This window comes from Acomys minous (genome assembly GCF_964271855.1).
Source record: "Acomys minous genome assembly, chromosome: 2".
NCBI classification, from domain to species: Eukaryota; Metazoa; Chordata; class Mammalia; order Rodentia; family Muridae; genus Acomys; species Acomys minous.
The window spans coordinates 131,483,218-131,500,494 of record NC_140484.1 but is presented as its reverse complement, the minus strand read 5'-3'; the positions used below and the strand labels follow the sequence as shown (position 1 = coordinate 131,500,494).

The 17,277-nt window shown below is 51.5% G+C and overlaps 1 protein-coding gene across 4 annotated transcripts in view; it reads left to right on the top strand.

The window, feature by feature from the left end:
- MOGAT2 (monoacylglycerol O-acyltransferase 2) overlaps positions 1-16,449 on the top strand; it is a 23,102-nt gene extending 6,653 nt beyond the window's left edge. The window contains exons 2-7 of one of the 4 annotated variants that reach the window (XM_084774027.1): positions 2,694-2,872; positions 11,174-11,378; positions 11,712-11,886; positions 12,457-12,656; positions 15,501-15,677; positions 16,223-16,449. In XM_084774027.1, the coding sequence (XP_084630153.1) occupies positions 2,694-2,872; positions 11,174-11,378; positions 11,712-11,886; positions 12,457-12,656; positions 15,501-15,655 (914 nt within the window). In that variant the 3' untranslated portion in view covers positions 15,656-15,677; positions 16,223-16,449. Of the gene's footprint in view, positions 1-2,192; positions 2,327-2,693; positions 2,873-11,173; positions 11,379-11,711; positions 11,887-12,456; positions 12,657-15,500 lie in introns of those variants that run through there. The other 3 variants (XM_084774028.1, XM_084774029.1, XM_084774026.1) reach the window with 3 other exon arrangements.
- Positions 16,450-17,277: the final 828 nt, after the last annotated feature.

Sequence of the window (17,277 nt, the reverse complement as noted above, 5' to 3'; positions counted from 1 at the left end):
TGAGAATTGCGCACTCACACAACCAGGCATCTATACATGCACATGTGTACACAGATGTCCGGGGCGGGGGTGGGGGGAGCTGAGGCTTGGCCTGGATTTGCAATCCTCCTGCCTCAGCTTCCAAGAGCCTTGATTACAGATACGCATTACTGCAGCAGCTGCTTTTTTTTTCCCAGTGCAAAAATTTTAATGAAAAGGAGGAAGTTGGTGTCAGCCTTCCTCCCTCCTTGTCTCCTGCTTGGAGGACCTTTCTGTCCCCTCTGGTGCCACCACATCCATGTGGGCCTCTGTTCCTACTCACGCCGGCGCTTGATTCCAAGCCCTCTACAAACGTCCCTGAAAATATTTAAGACAAACAGAAAGTAACAAAGCCACAAACCATTGCTGGTCCTGTCTTAGAGGGCCCAGGAAGAAAGGAAGGCAGGCAGACACCTAGAGGGGCTGACTGTCCCTCACAGTGCTGGCTGTAACTGTCTTCTCTTCCGGTTTTTCCAAAGACACCATTTGTCTGGGTTTGTATATGAATCCTGTTTTGGGTATTTGTAAATAATTTCATGGCATTTAAACAAAGGACAACATGGATTTAATATAAGTATCTATTGAAGGGGAAGCAAAAATACACACAGTGGGACAATAATGGGAAAAGGGTAAATTCCTATGAGCTTATACCATGGTTGTGCCTGGTGCAGTGAGAGTCATAGTGAGAGTGGGTGGGTGCCTCCCAGGGGCTAGAGAGGGGGTCATGGGGGGGGCAGTGTCTCATGTGTGTGGAGAGAGTTTCTGTTTGGGAACACAAAGAGTTCTGGTGACAATGGGTGCACAGAACATGTACCTAATGACACTGAGCTGTATGAGGTGATACACTTTATGTTCACTACATTTTACTAGAATCAAAAACTTTAGAGTAGGTCCTGGGAGGGATGACTCAGTGCAAGCAAGAAGATCAGAGTTCAGATCCCCAGACCGAATGTAAATGCTGGGATGGCCTGGCAGCTCGCCAGTAATTTCAGCTCTTAGAAGGCAGAGGCAGAGGATGCCGGAGCAGGGTGGCTAGACTAGCCGGTACTTGTGGGCTCTGGGTTCAAATGAGAATAAAGTAGGAAATGATGGGATAATGTGATGGGCAGGTGGATGAAGATTCCCGACGTCATACATATGCACACTCCACACAGAAATGAACCCACACACAAATGCCAAACAAAGACCAACCCGCCTCAGAACAAAACAAAAAGCTCCCCAAACACAACACTGAAAAGATAGCTTCACAGGGACAAGATTTTATTGGTTGGTCGTGGCTTGTCCACCAGCAGTTGGCACCTTGTAGATGCACCACGCAGAATGAGCATACGTGGCCCCAATCTATGCCCTCTTACCCTCCGACTTCTAAATCTTCATTGTTCACATTGGTCAAGTGCCCCCCTCCCCCAGCAAGGTATGGTGGCGCACGCCTTTAATCTCAGCACTGAGGAGGCAGAGGCAGGCAGGATCTTCATGAGCTTGAAGCCAGCCTGGTCTACAAGGTGAGTTCCAGGACAGCCAAGGCTACACAAAGAAACCTTGTCTTAAAAACCAAAACCAAACAAACAAAAGAATCTGAGGCCTACGGATGTAGCTCAGTTGGTAGAGTGATTGCCTAGCATGTACAAGGCCCTGGGTTGGATCCTCAACTCTGCATAACCCAGGCTTGGTTGACACTTATAATCCCAGTATTTGAGAGGCAGAGGCAGAAGGATTGGAAGTTCAAAGTCACCCTTGGCTACACAGGGAGGATGAGGCCAGCCTGGGATACCTGAGTCCCCACTTTACAGGAAAAACAAGCAAACAAAAAGAAGAAGTCAGGGGCTGGGTGTGGCTTGGTGGCAGGGATGGCTCTGTGGGCTTGATCATGACACTGAAAAGAAAGCCACCAGCTAATGAATGAGGCATTGCGCTGGTGAGGGAGCCTGGCCCCGTGGAGCCGCTGCATCTGAGATGCGCAGGATCTGCTTGAAGTGAGGCTTATAGCACCACAGACAAGACAGACTTCTCCATTCATCCTGGCCCTTGCCTTGCTGTGCCCCAGGGTAACCAGATGATGTCCCCACAGCACACAAAGCAGAATGGGCAGGGTTTGGGACACACTAGCTGTGTAAGCGGGTAAGGTGGAGCAAGAACAGGAAGAGACAGTGGCAGCTCACACAGCCGATGGCAGGCTGAGCTGCCAGGCCATGCCTTGCAGCAATCAGAAGCCATGCCAGGGCCTTAGAAAGGACTTAGCTTTGACTGAGGATGGAGAAGAAGAGGGCTGGAAAGGAGAGTGTCTCCTTTTCCTCTGGGATCCCCGAAGGTAGAAGGCAGAAGTTAGTTCAACGCATGGCTCTATTTGTTGAGCACTGGTCAGAGCATATGGCTTTCCAGGGGGGCGGGAGCAGCGTAGGTTGAGACCTCTGGTGTAAGTACTGGGGTAAATGCCTTTAGACTGGGCCCGTGCCAGTGTGGCATGCCCTGATGTCTGAGGCATGGAAGCTGTTCTCTTCCCAATAGTGTGTGCCAGATAGGGTGGTGCTGCCGGAGTGGGGGTGCTGCTGGTATGTGTGGGGGTGCTGCTGATATGTGTGGGGGGTGCTGCTGGCCTGGGGTCACAGTCATGGAAGAGCTAAGTTGGGGTTTTACCTGCCTTCCTTGCAGCTCTCACTCTTTGGCTTCTTTCCCAGCCCAGATCTGTATCGCCATCTTCATCGGCCTCCTATTCACAAGGTTCTGGCTCCTGTCTGTCCTATATGCCACCTGGTGGTACCTGGATTGGGACACGCCGCGGCGGGGAGGCCGGCCCATCCAATTCTTCAGGCGCTGGGCCATCTGGACTTACATGAAGGATTACTTCCCTGCCTCTGTGAGTACCAGGTTTTGGGGGGGGGGGGTCAAAGGTCCCCTGGGTCGCTCATCTCTGTGGGGATAGGAGGTCTGTGGAGCAGAAGGCTGGCTGGGAGTCAGACGCCTGGGCAATGCCCGTGGAAGAGCACAGCTTCTCTCTGGCTGTAGGACCTGGGACCAATATGGTCACTGATGAATAAATGTGGCTTGAAGGGACTGTGTCCTTTAGGAGCAAAGCCATCAGCAGCCAAGGTTCTGGGTAATGTGACAAACAGTAGGTCTTAAGAGATCATTCACCCCCACATTACACTCAGCAGATAGGGGACTCAAGGATGTGATGTGACCTGAGTCACACAGCAAACTCTCTTACAGACTTAATGTTTCTGCACTAGCGTAGGACTGCCTCAGAATCCAGCCTCCCTTACCACTGGCAGGCTGTATGTTCTTAGGCAAGGCTTGGCGGCCCATGCTGGCCTCAGTGTCCCTAAGGATCAGCAAGCAGCGTGACACCTCTTTCCTTGAGTGTCTTCAAATCCTGGCTTCTCTGCTTCATGGCACATTTGGGTCATTGTGAACATGTGGCCTTGGACTTGAAGGTCGGTTCTGAGTGGAGCAGGTTCCTGAAGTTGATTGAGCAGACCCTGGGGCTTCAGTGGGACAGATGGGATGAACCCTGAGGGACCCAGGCAGTGCTGGTGGGGTGAGGAGCCGGCTGGGATGCAAGGCCAGGCCTGGGCAGTTAGAGCACGGCTTATGGAGCCAGACAGACTAGATACCAATCCAGAGCTGCCATGCAGTGGCAGCGTGACCTGAGGTGGGCTACCCAGTCTCTCTGTGCTTCTACTCTGGTCACATTTAAGATAGAGATGGCTGAGCGTGGTGGCACACAACTTTAATCCCAGCACTTAGAAGGCAGAGGCAGGAGGAGCTCTGTGGGTTCAAGGCTAGTCTGGGCTGGTAGTGAGTTCCAGGACAGCCAGATCTATAAAGACAGACCCTTCCTTAAAAACAAACAAACAAACAAACAAACAAACAACAAAAAAACACCAGGGTCTGGAGAGATGGCTCAGTGGTTAAGAGCACTGACTTTTCTTCCAGAGACCCCGGTTCAATTCCTAGCACCCATATGGCAGCTCACAGCTGTCTGTAACTCCAGTTCCAAAGGATCTGACACCCTTACACAGACGTACACACAGACAAAACACCGACGGACATAAAGTACAAATGAATAAATCATTAAAGAAGAAAAACAAACAAAATGATACTGTAATACCATCCGGGACAATGTGAATTCAAACTGATGGTCCAGATGCTAGGAGCATCTAATTCATAGCTGCTCTCACACCGTATCACTGAGTCAGTAGGATACTGCCTGGAACCTGGCCACTCTGACCTTCACCCCAGCCTCACTTCTTCCCCATGCTGAGTCCTCCCTCTGTCTTCAGTCCAGGACTCAAGTCTGCAGCTAGCAAGGGGGGAGGGGTGAAGGAAGAGGGTCACAGAGGTGAGGCAACTTGCTTGCATAGTGGGGGCTCCAGTCAAGGACCACCCTGTGCCCTTTTGAGAGTCCCAGGGCCCCAGAAGGTTTGACAAAGGCTGAGTGACCACGGTATGGAGGAGCCTCTAGCTTTCCAGTGAGCAGTGCCAAGGGGGCTGGCAGGAAACAGGGAGGGGCTAGCAGAGATTGTCAATCAAAGGCATCAAACAACTTAGTATCAAAGGTGAGAGAGTGTGGACTGGCTTGGGGGACTCAGATGAGTGACAGTCACCTCCACCCCTCAGATTTGTTTATTCAGGGACCCCCTCCAGGAGCTCCAAGCACAGCACAGCTTGTTGGGACCCAAGAGCAGCCATGGGCATATCTTGGGCAGAGTCCCCAGTCCCCACCCCAGGACCTCTGAGCTGTGACTCTGAACTCCCTTCTCTGCCTCGCCTCTCTCCAGCCCCTGTGTCAGGGAAGGTCAGAGTTCTCCAGAAGTGTGTGTGACCTGTACCCTGAAGAGGTGTAACTGGCATCAAGTACAGACCAAAGGAAGCTTGGTTAGTTCTGGGCTCTTGCTGCGTCTTGCAGATTCTGCCTCTGTCTTTACTTTTCTTTGGTGACCTAAGTTCTAAACTCACCAGGGGAAAGCCTTTCTGCAAAGGGATCCGCACAGGAACTCAGCCCAAGACCTGAGCAGGATCCTGTTGCTCAGTGCGACCAAAGCCAAAGAGTTGTAGCTTGAGAGGCAGCTCAGGACACTAGTGCCCACTAGTGGCTACTGACCAGAACTGGTATTTTCCAGCTCTGAGTAGCCCCAGGCTCTGGAGGACATGGCCTCTGTCCACTTGGATTTCTGACTGCAGGACTGACAAACGTGATAACGAGGAGGATCGCCGTCTTCCTGATCCTTCCACAGCCAGGGGGCTCTCCACCGCCGGATTTGCAGAAACTCGAGTGTTGTTTTTTTCCCTAACCCAGGCTCCTTGCTGAAGCCCTTCCAGGGGCAGGCAATACCTGTGAGTGGACAGCAGAGGGAGTGATGCTGGTGTCTTAGGATGTGCCTGGCCTGGGATGGCAGTGAGCACCAGTGCGCTGTATTCTTTTAGAGAATCTCTTTTCCACTGACCTGACAGGATACCCTCCCTCTGGTTCTAGCCACTTTTCTTTCCCAGCTCTGCTGCACTGCGGCCTCACACACACACACACACACACACACACACACACACACACACACACACACACACACACACCCACACACACACCCACACACACACACCCACACCCACACACCCACACCCACACCCACACACACACACACACACACACAAGCCTCTGCACTCTGCATTCCCCATCAAATGCAGTGGTCTTCTAATGACTTTTTACGTTTTGATTATTTACTACAATTTTACAAAAAAAAAAAAATCAAACAAAATTATCAAACCAAAAAATATCAAACAAAATTAGGACAGTGTGCCTGTACCATGGAGTTTTCCAAGTCATCTTTACTGATTCTCTGGTGGGGAGTCAGGGAGTTTATGTGGGGTGAAAAATGGGCCCAGGATCTGGGTGTCCCGGTGGAGATTTCATCATCCAGAATAAACACTGCCTACACCAGCCAAGACCTTGGTAGGGACCAAGTTCCGTGACCGGGACCCTGACCTGGGGTCAGGAAATGCTGCGCACACCCCATAGATCATTATTGGGGTCAGCTTGGGACATTGCAGACCACCACTTAACCCCGCCCTCGTCCTGCCCCTGTCCCTCCCAGCAAGTAGCTTCTAGGAGACTTTTTCCCAATCCCTATTGATAAGCGGGACTAGGTAAGTCCACTGTTCTCACTGTTCTTACCCTGGCAATGACCTCCTAAGTACCAGGCCTCCATCTTCGGCTGTGACAACCCAAAATGTCCTTAGACAGCAGGGACGGGGAGGTGATGTACGTGCTCCCCTTAGTTGGGACTACCACTCCAGAACCTGCCCCCTGTGGCTCCTCCTGCCCTTCCCTCTGCCCTTACCCAGCCTCTCTTTTTCTGCATTCCAGTGGCTCCACGGTGCGCCCTTCCTTGGACTAAAACCCACCTTTGCAACAGCCTGGGTCTGAGCTCTTATCTGGCCCTCTTTTTCACCTTTGCCATCCCAGCTCTCCAAACAGAAGCCATGCTACCAGGGCAGGGGGCCTAATTGGAGCCCAGCCCCACTTCATCAGTCCCCACCACCTCTCTCACTCGGGGTGGTGGTGGGGCTTTGCATCTGGAGCCCGGGTGCCTAGGCTCAAGCCACGCTCTGATGCTGCAGTAGCTGTATGAGCCAGAGAAAGACGGCAAGTCTCAGTTTCCTCCTCTCTACACTAGGGCACTGGCACCAAATTTGCTCTCAGGGATGACGATGGAGGGCAGAGTGGGTTGGTGTGTACACCATTCCTGGCACCAAATCAGTGCTGGGACTGCTCATCCACTCAGGTACTCTTTCCAGCTCCCGGGTCTGGTACAGCCTTGCGTGCCTTCAACTCTTTAATAGTCTCAGTGGTGAATCTTTTTTTTTTTTTTTTTTTTTTTGGGATAGGGTCTCTCTGTGTTAGCCGTGTTACCATAAGATTCACCACTGAGGCCAGGCATGGAATCCCAGCACTCGGAAGGCAGAGGCAGGTGGATCACTGCGAGTTCAAGGTCAGCCTGGTCCACAAAGCTAGCCCAGGACAGCCAAGGCTACACAGAGAAACTCTGTCTCGAAAACCTAAAAACAAACAAAGAAAAAAAACAAAAAACAAAAAAATGCACCTGTGAGATGTATCTTGATTTCAAGATGTTTAAGATGGAGAGAGAGTATAGCTTAAAAATGAGGGAACACACCCACAGACGGCAGTGAGTGGGCCAGAGAATTTAACTGAGCATCTGGGGAGGCCAAATCCAGACTCAGGGCCACACAGGGAATTATAAGCAGGGGCAATAGAATACCCAACCTTTTCTTTGTCCATCCATCCGGCATTGATGGAGGTTACAGGGAGGTTGCTCCAGGCCCTGCATACACACATGTACCCACCCAACCAGACACAGACACACAGACACACAGACACACACACACACACACACACACACACACATACACACACACACACACACACACACACACACACACGGCACTCACACCTAAGGCCAGCACCAGATCTACTAAGTCAAATCCTGTCTTCCTGCCAAGTAATCTAGGTGCATAAGTGGGTCACGAGCCACTTTGCCTGCATGGAGATATTGATCCGCTTGCCCTGGGGCACTTGAATAGGCTGCCAGTGCAGAAGCCTGAGAGGGGGGAACCTACAGTCCTGGATTTTGCAAAGTTGACTAGAAAGTTCCAAAGTGAGTCCTGAGTGCCTGAAGTGTCCTGAAGCAAAGGCTTTCTGGCTCCCTCCTGTGCTCTCTGCAGGAGGTGGCAGGTCTCTGATCCAAGTCACCTCTGTGCTTCTGGGCAGCTCTCTTACTGCCTCTGCCCTCCGTTTGCTCACTTGTGCAATGGGGCTATCACGCTGCAGCCGGCCCCTAGGGCCCAGGCAAGTGTTACAAGCCAGCAGTCCAGGTTCTCTGTGTGCCCTAAAAGAGCCAAGAGGACAGTGGACCTTGGAGCATGTGAGCCACAGGAGGGCCTGAGAAGGCTCAGGGCACATGTGGAGAGACAGGGCTGAGCCAGTGCGATAGAGCGTTGTGTGACGTCAGGGTCTTCTGTGCAGGCATGGAAGGGGGGGGGCTTTGCCATCAAAAGTAATATTTTAGGACCTTCCTTGAGAACTGAAAACACGTTCATACATATTCAGGGCCATGTTGCTCATAAGAGCCGAAAAGTAGAAAGCACACAAGTTCTCATCAGCCGATAAACGAACAAAAATAACCATCCGTTCATACGATGGGATATTATTTGGTCATAAAATGAGTGAAGTTTGACTTGTGTCACAGCATGAGAGAGACCTTGAACACATGCCAGTAAGTCCAAGAAGCCAGTTTCAAAGGTTATATGTGTGTGGCTTCATTTACACACTGTTCAGAGCAGGCAACCCCAAGAGATGGAGAAGAGCTTGGTATTTACCAAGGTGGCAGAGAAAGAAAGTGAGTCAGAAGGGATATGGGCTCCCTTGGCTAAGCCACACATTCTTTCTTTATTTCTTCTTCTTCTTTTTTCTTTTTTCCGAGACAGGGTTTCTCTGTGTATCCTTGATTGTCCTGGAGTCACTTTGTAGACCAGGCTGGCCTCGAACTCACCGCGATCCACCTGCCTCCGCCTCTCGAGTGCTGGCATCAAAGGCGTGCGCCACCACGCCCGGCTAAGCCACACACTTTCAAAGACTGGGGCTTCTGGTATACGGAAGAGACCAATAGAAAACGAGGAGTTCTGGTGTCTAGCTGCGGTAGGGCCAGTGTACTTCAAGTCTCCTCTTTTTCCTTGCCTCCTGGGAACCTGTAACAAGCCTGTCAGGGAAGCATTACCACTGGCCTGTTAACAAGGAGCAACTGAGGCACCAAGGAGACAGTCTGGCACAATACTGAGTAGAGCTTCTGGACTCTAGGGCTCCCTGTCCTGCAGTGGGATCCAGGTGACATGTCAGGACAGGATTGGCTTGGAAGTGCTGCCTTTTTTCTTCCCTTCTTCCTTCCTTCCTTTCTTTCTTTTGGTTTTTCAAGACAGGGTTTCTCTGTGTAGCCCTAGCTGTCCTGAAACTCACTCTGTAGGCCCGGTTGGCTTCAAACTCACCGAGATCGGCCTGCCTCTGACCCCTGTGTACTGGGATTACAGGTGAATGCCACCACCTCCCAGCAGAGGTGGCTTCTTTCTATGGCCCCAGAGGCAGTAAAAAGAACTCATCAGAGATGGGTTTAAGGCCAGCCCCATCTGCAAAACAAATCCACAACAGCCAATGCTACACAGAGAAGCCCTGTCTCAAAAAACCAAAAACAAACAAAACAAAACACACACAAACAAACAAACAAAAAACCCACCACTACCACAACAACAACACACAAAGAATCCCCAGTGAGACAGCTGCCGTGAGGGCCAGCTCCCTGTCAGGATGACCGCTCAACTGGTAAGGCTTAGCTGGTGGAAAGGGCTGCCTCTCCCAGAAGGGGGTGGGGGGGGGGGAGGCGGAGGCTGTGGGGAGGTGGTGCAAGGTCCCTGCTGCCAGCCTTACCACGCAGTAGCCTCCTGCACAGCGATCAGCCAGGGGCCTATGGGCTGTTCTTCACTCCCTAGCTGTGGATCCCAGAGCACAGGGCACTGAGAAGCAGAAAACAGATTCCTGGCAGAGTGGGGAAGGGACTGGTCCCACCTATAACATGGCCTCCAGCAGTGAGGATATGGGTACCACCAGACATGGATACCAGCCAAGCAGAACAGTGTGTGTGTGTGTGAGTGTGTGTGTGTGTGTGTGTGTGTGTGTGTGTGTGTGTGTGTGTGTGTGTGTACATGCGTGCGCACATGCTCCTGTCTGTCTGTCTGACTGTCTGTCTGTCTCTTCCTCTGTGGGTGTCTGTAGGTGTCATGGCCCACCAATGGAAATCAGAGAACAACCTAAGGAATTCGTCCTCACCTTGCACCTAATTTGTGACAGGGTCTCTGTTGTTTCCTCTCTGTATGCACCAGGGTAGCTGGCCCCCCAGCTTGTAGGGATACCCCATCTCACTGTGGTAGCCATTCGCGCTGTGCACCTGACTTTGACATGGGCTCTAGTGGCCTGACGCAAGCCTTCACACTTGCACAGCAAGTGCTTTCACACACTTGAGCCATCTCCTCAGCCCCTTCCATGTCACCTAGAGCTGTTCAAAATCACGTGGCTCTCACTCTCTTTCTGCTGGTTACTCTGGGCTCTGGGTCCCCTGATAGTTCAGGCTTGACCAGCCAGGGTAAGTTTCTGCCGTGGTATAGGAAAGAGGGTGGATAAAGTTGGCGTGAGGGGCCGGCCTTGGGACAGCAGAGACACTCGAGGGACTAGAGCCAGTCTCAGGTTCACATGTTCTGCCAAATAGCTCAAACAGTTCAAGATTTGTTCCTGATCTGTCTTGTGACCATTCACCCCTAAAGTGCATGGGCCAACTTGTTTCTTGACTGAAGTTAAGATGGGGTGTGGCAGCATGGGGTCACCCCCATGTGGCCCTCATATCCTTCACTTCCGTCTTAGCTATTTTTCTATTGCTCTGAAGAGACACCAATGACCAAGACAGTCTATAAAAGGTAACATTTAACTAGGGACTTGCTCACTGTATCAGAGCGTTAGTCCACAGTCATCATGACAGGAAGCGTGGTGGCAGGCTGGCAGGCATGACCCTGGAGCAATAGCTGAGAGCTTTCCCACCAGTTGGAGGCAGAGAGAAAGTCAGACTGGGCCTGGTGTGGGCTTTTGAGAACTCAAAGTCCTCTTCCAGTGACACACCGCCTCCACCAAGGCCACACCTCCTCCACCAAGGCCACACCTCCTCCACCAAGGCCACGCCTCCTGATCCTTCCCACAACAGTCCCAACAGCTAGGGACCATGCACTCAAATACACGAGCCTACAGGAGCTATTGCCATTCAAACCATCACAGCACCTACTCTTTTCACCTGAGTCTCTCAACAGAAGGGACAGGGCCTTCCTGGGACAGGGCCAAATGTTCTAACTTCGTACATAGGCATCCAGTGAACAATTTGCCCAAAGCCAGCACCCAGTCTGTGGGCACCCCTGTGTCCCACACTGTCCCCAACACACCACCTCTCTATGTGGAACCCTCCTGGATGCTCAGTCTCATGAAGAACCTGAGACTCAGAGTCCTGGACTGACACACGGGGCCTGCTGTTCGTCACCAGTTTGCTGTTTCTTGCAGTTGGTTAAGACGGCTGAGCTGGACCCTTCCCGGAACTACATTGCAGCCTTCCACCCCCACGGAGTCCTGGCGGCTGGAGCCTTTCTCAACCTGTGCACTGAAAGCACTGGCTTTACCAAGCTCTTCCCAGGCATCCGCCCTTACCTGATGATGCTGACTTTGTGGTTCCGGGCCCCCTTCTTCCGGGATTACATCATGTCCGGGGGTGAGTGTCCTCACCCCAGCCCCAGGTAGTTCAGGAAGATGAGGCTGCTGGGTGGGTAGGGGGGAATCTGGGAGGAGGCTGTCATCAGTTCTATGTTTCTTCCAAATTCTTGTTTAGTAAGAGCAAAGGCTAGACCCAAAGAAGAACTTCCCGTGTTGCTGTGCTAGGAAAGCCCATGAGGGCATGGGAGGAGGAGGATGCTGACGTTGATGTGTTGTTGGAGGAAATCCTGGCTTCTGTGGACATCGCTGATGGTCTCTTTCTTGGGTTGCACCCATTTTCACAGTCCTGCCCCTTTCACCTGGTATCTGACCCACCTTGCTCTCTCCCCAGGGCTGGTCACATCAGAAAAAGTGAGTGCTGGTCACATTCTGAACAGGAAGGGCGGCGGGAACTTGCTAGCCATCATCGTTGGTGGCGCCAAGGAGGCACTGGACGCCAGGCCGGGAGCCTATAGACTGCTGCTGCAGAACCGCAAGGGCTTCGTCAGGCTCGCTCTGATACACGGGTATGGGACTCTGGGGACAACGCTGTGGGTCAGTTGGAGGTTTGTATTTTTGGGGGGAGTCAGCAAAGATGATTGTAGCGTTTATTTTGGTAAGGAGATTCCCAGTCCATACAATGAAAATTGTAAGTTGGTGTCTCACAGCCGAGTTTCTAGATTTGGTTCCATAAAGGGGACAGGGTAATCAGTGGCGCTAGGTGAGAGAGGACATTTCCTGCCGCTGGTGTGAGCCCTGAGCCCTTGGGGAATCTGGGAGAATGGGACTGAGACCTTACTGCTTGCTATCCCACCATGGGGAGAAGCATCTTCGAGGAAGTCAAGCTAGCTGGCACAAGAAGATTTCTCTAGGGGAAAAGTGAAAATGCTTTACATCCTGGAGAATGTTCTAGAACATTGGGGTGTAACCATCATGGTAGCCACATGAGAGACCAGGGGCCTGAAGAGGATCTCTGATGGTCAGAGAGGGGTCAAGGCTGGTCTGCTTCAGTTGCTGGCTGCTGAGTCCCCACTAGGTGACCTTTCCATGTGTGCCTTCCTGAGTTCTTCCATCCTTCCTCTCCTGTGTCCCTCCAGGGCAGCTCTTGTGCCTGTCTTCTCCTTTGGGGAGAACAACCTGTTTAACCAAGTTGAGAACGCCTCTGGCACCTGGCTACGCTGCATCCAGAACCGGCTACAGAAGATCATGGGCATCTCCCTCCCTCTCTTCCACGGCCGAGGTGTCTTCCAGTACAGCTTCGGCCTCATGCCCTTCCGCCAGCCCATCACCACCATAGGTGAGCTGCGATCCAGACTGGGCAGGGCAGGCTTCAGGGACAGCGCCTGGGCTGGATGCTGCAAGGGAACTGAGGATGGGCAGGAAATTCTCCTGTCCTCAAGGCTCACATTCTAGACAGGGATCCATATACCCTGTTGGGAAGCAGTCTGGGATAAGAGCTGGATCAGACACAAAGGTACTGCTGGCTGAGTACTTATCCTCAAAGAGAGGTACTGCTGGCTGAGTACTCATCCTCAAAGAGAGGCACTGATGGCTGAGTACTCATCCTCAAAGAGAGGTACTGCTGGCTGAGTACCCATCCTCAAAGAGAGGTACTGCTGGCTGAGTACTAACCCTCAAAGAGATGTGCTGCTGGCCAAGTACTCATTCTGAAAAAGAGAGGGCAGGGCACCTGCCATGTGTTAGATTTACACCCACCCTTTGCTGTACGAAGCTTGGTTTGTGCTAGCAACCTTTGAGGAAGGGATTATTATCTCCATTTCATTGCTGTAAAATGAGGCTCAAAGAAGTTAAATAACTTCCCAAAACTCACATTGCCTTTGGGGGACAGAGCTGAGGTTGTAACTGGTTTCTGACCTTTTCCTAGGCCAGAGAAGGAGGGTTTAATTGTGACCCAGAAGATCTAATGAGGCTTGTGAAAAGAAAGCAGAGACCAGAGATGTTAAAAGTCAGTGCAGAGGGGCTGGCTTAGCCAGTATTAAGAGCACTGTCTGCTGCTTCAGGAGTCCTGAGTTCAATTCCCAGCAACCACATGGTGGCTCATAACCATCTGTAATATGATCTGGTGCCCTCTCTTGGTGTGCAGGTGCACATGCAGATACAGCACTCTTATACATAAAGTAAATACAAATCTTTAGCTGGACATGGTGGCACACGCCTGTAATCCCAGCACTTGGAGACAGAGCTAGGCAGATCTATGTGAATTTAAGGTCAGCCTGGTCTGCCAAGCAAGTCTAGGACAGCCAAGGCTACACAGAGAAACCCTCTCTTGAAAAAAACCAAAATAGGGGGCTGGAGAGATGGCTCAGAGGTTAAGAGCACTGACTGCTCTTCCAGAGGTCCTGAGTTCAATTCCCAGCAACCACATGGTGGCTCACAACCATCTATAATGGGATCTGATAAATAAACAAATCTTAAAAGAAAGAAAAAAAAAAAAAGAAAAAAACTAAATAAATAAATGAAATTCAGTGCAGACCTGGGGAGATGGCTTGACAGATAAAATGCTTGCTGAGCAAGTGTGAGTTCAATGCCCCAGTGCCCATATAAAAGCTGTGTACAAGGCATGGTAGTGGGGCACCAGGCTGAGGGCACCAAAATACAAGGATCTTAGGGCGTGCTCATGCTGACTAGCAGTCTACCAGTTGACAAGCTCCAGGTTTAGTGAGAGACCTTGTTTCAAAAAAACAGGATGAGGCATGCCTGAGGAAATTGTTCGACACTGACCTCTGGGCTTCACATATGCTCACACGTGCACACAGACACACAGAATCATGTGCAAGAAGGAAAGTTTTAAAAATATGTGCACCAACTAATAATCAATAGACTCTGACTTAGACTGGGGGGGCAGTGGAGGGCTCTTTCCGTAAGAAATTAACATGAGCTTTGGTGTATAATACAATACAACTTTTCAGCTATTTGCCCATCTCTTTTGTTTTCTTCTTGGGGTCTCATTCTGACAACATTTGCAGGAAGAACTCCATTCATTTCCATTCACTTCAGCTTCCCCCACACACCCATCACCTATCTACCCATCTGTCCGCCCACCCATCCACCTGTTAGTTGGGCACGCGTTTGGCCTTTACTAGGTTGCATGGCGATGTCCTCGTGTATTTGAATGTGGTTGCTGCTGCTGCTGCTGCCAACCGCCTCCCCCCTCCCCCCGCCCCAGAAATAGCTCCAAGAGAAGAGGGCACTACTGCTTTCCCAGTCACGCAGACGTAGAAGCTTTATGAGAGTCTTCCTGATACCTGTAAGCAGGGAGCATCACATGACAGAGAAGAAGAAGAAGAAGAAGAAGAAGAAGAAGAAGAAGAAGAAGAGGAGGAGGAGGAGGAGGAGGAGGAGGAGGAGGAGGAGGAGGAGGAGAAGAAGAAGAAGGAGAAGAAGAAGGGCAGTCTGAGCTACAACATCCCCCATCCTAGTCTAGAAGTGCGGGCACCTCCAATCCTGCCACTTTGAACTCTCAGAATCACATAACCCCCTGGGGGTGAAGTGTGATCTGAGTGCTGCCTCCACCCGGTTACTTGGATACATTACTTCGTTTGCCTGGGATTAAAGGGAGAGAATGCGTGTAAAGTGCAAGCATACTGCCTAGTAGTATATTGAAGGCTGGCTGTCAGTATACTGAGAGTCTGGGAATGAGTTGCCTTAAAACCTTAGAACTTATTACCTGAGGGAGGGGAGGCAGCTCTGTGGGTAAAGTGCAAGCATGAACACCTGAGTTTGAAACCCCCAGTACTCATGGAAAAAGCTGGGGGGTGGGGTTGGCTTTGAATCCCAGCACTGGGGAAGTAGAGACAGAAGGCTCCCTGGGGTTCACTAGATAGCTAGCCAAGCCTAATCGATTAGTCCCAGGCCAATGAAAGACTGTGTGTCCATAAATATGATTGATGGCATCTGAGGAACGATCCTGGAGATTGACCTCTGGCCTCCCTGGGTGTATACAAGCACATGGACATATACACACACGGGGTGAGGGAGAGCGGGGCAGGAGTGGGAGGAAGGGAGATAGATTCCAGAGTATCTGAAGTCAGGGGAGGAACGGCTGGTAGTGGACACTGTGGGATGACCTACTCCCAGGGTCCCTGAGGCTGACCCACTGTCCTCTTCTGTCCCCGTGCAGTGGGGAAGCCCATCGAGGTACAGATGACACCACAGCCCACGGAGGAGGAGGTGGACCGACTTCACCAGCTTTATATCAAGGAGTTATGTAAGCTCTTTGAGGAACACAAACCCAAGTTCAATGTCCCCGCTGACCAGCATCTGGAGTTCTGCTAAGTGTCTCGGCCAGAGGACAGCTGCATCTGAGAGCCTGCAGGAGTGCTGCCATTAGAGAGGACTTCCAGGCTGAGTGCACTTCCACAGCCACCCTGGACTTGTACAAACCCAGCCCCGGCTGGCAAAGTGGAAGAGGAGGCAGCTTCTAGCCCCGAGATTTGCACCTGCAGCCAATGCCCTGAGCTCTCCCTGTCCTTGACCTGTCTGCCTATCCGTAGGATGGGGGACATGGACGACAGGCAGAGCATAATATCTGAGGCCTCCACCCACAGTTGGTATCACTCCAACATGATCAAAGGGCAACCAGGGAGAAAGAGAACAAAAGTGTTCTTCACCCACCCTTGAGGGGCAGTGCAAGAGAAACCAGCACCCCAGGCCTCCCCTGTATGAGCCCCCCCACCCCCACCCATCCTGCTCCCTGGGTATCTTTCTTCCCTCTGAGCTGGAGAGGAGTAGCCAAGTATGCCCTGGCATCCACCTATATTTCTTCCAGATTCTGGGTCCCCTGAGCTATGATGTGGATACCAAAGGGGCCCAGAAGTCAGTTAAGGAGAAAAGAGCTCCCAGGCAGTGGCTAGGACTGAGGGTAGGTCTCCATATCCCGCTGAGTCTCGCTCTTTCCCAGCGCTGATGACTGGGAGCCACAGTCATCATAGTGTTCACAGTGTTCACATAACCTAGACTCCATCAGGAATATTCTTGTGCATTCCGTATAGGGAACTCCAGGCCCTGTCTTGGCACAAAAGGGCAGCTCTGTTCGTGTTACTTCAATAAACTAAAGGATTCTGTTTTAATTTCCTTCTCTTTCTTTCTCGAAACCAATGGGGCTGACTGGAGCCTCAGCTTGAGCCCTTAACCTTGTCTCCTGGCCCAGACTCACCTCTTCAGAAGTTGGGTCGCACTGGGTCTTAGAAGACCTTGCCAAGCCAGGTAGGGATGGCATGCGCCTTTAATCCCAGAACTAGGGAGGCAGAGGCAGGCAGATCTCTGAGTTTGAGGCCAGCCTGTTCTACAAAACGAATTCCAGGACAGCCAGGGCTACACAGAGAAAACCTGTCTCAAAAAACCAAACAGAAATATGTCAATCTCTTCTTTCCTCTTTCCTGACTTGGCCATCCTGAGCCTTCCACCTCAGAAAGAGAGGGAAAGGACATGCCTGTGGGCAGACTGTGACATTGAAAGTCAGAGATGAGGCATGGGTGGTTGTGTGTTTCCAGATGGGCCATACGCTGGCCAGGAGAACTGTGGATTGCTGCGTTGGAGATACTACACCTGCAGTCCAAGCACAAGGCACGGCTGGGTTGAAAGAGTGCCTGACTGTTCCTTCCTCTCTAACCAGGAGCAGATCCCTCCCACATAGGAGCAGCTTCTACAGTCACTGAACAAATGTGCATTAGGAGCCTAGTCCTGGCCCCACCTGTCTTCAGGGACTGCCTCTAAATCTCAGTTTTAGCAACTGACATAAGGGTTGCGATAGCCCACTCTGGTACCGTGAGCAGACGCCATGCCCTTCATGGAATGCTGCAGAGTATATATAGAAATTAGGAATTGGGTGACATGGGTGCTCAGCCCCTTGTCCAGGCACCTGGGATTGAGATGGGATGGGATGGGACAAGAATAAG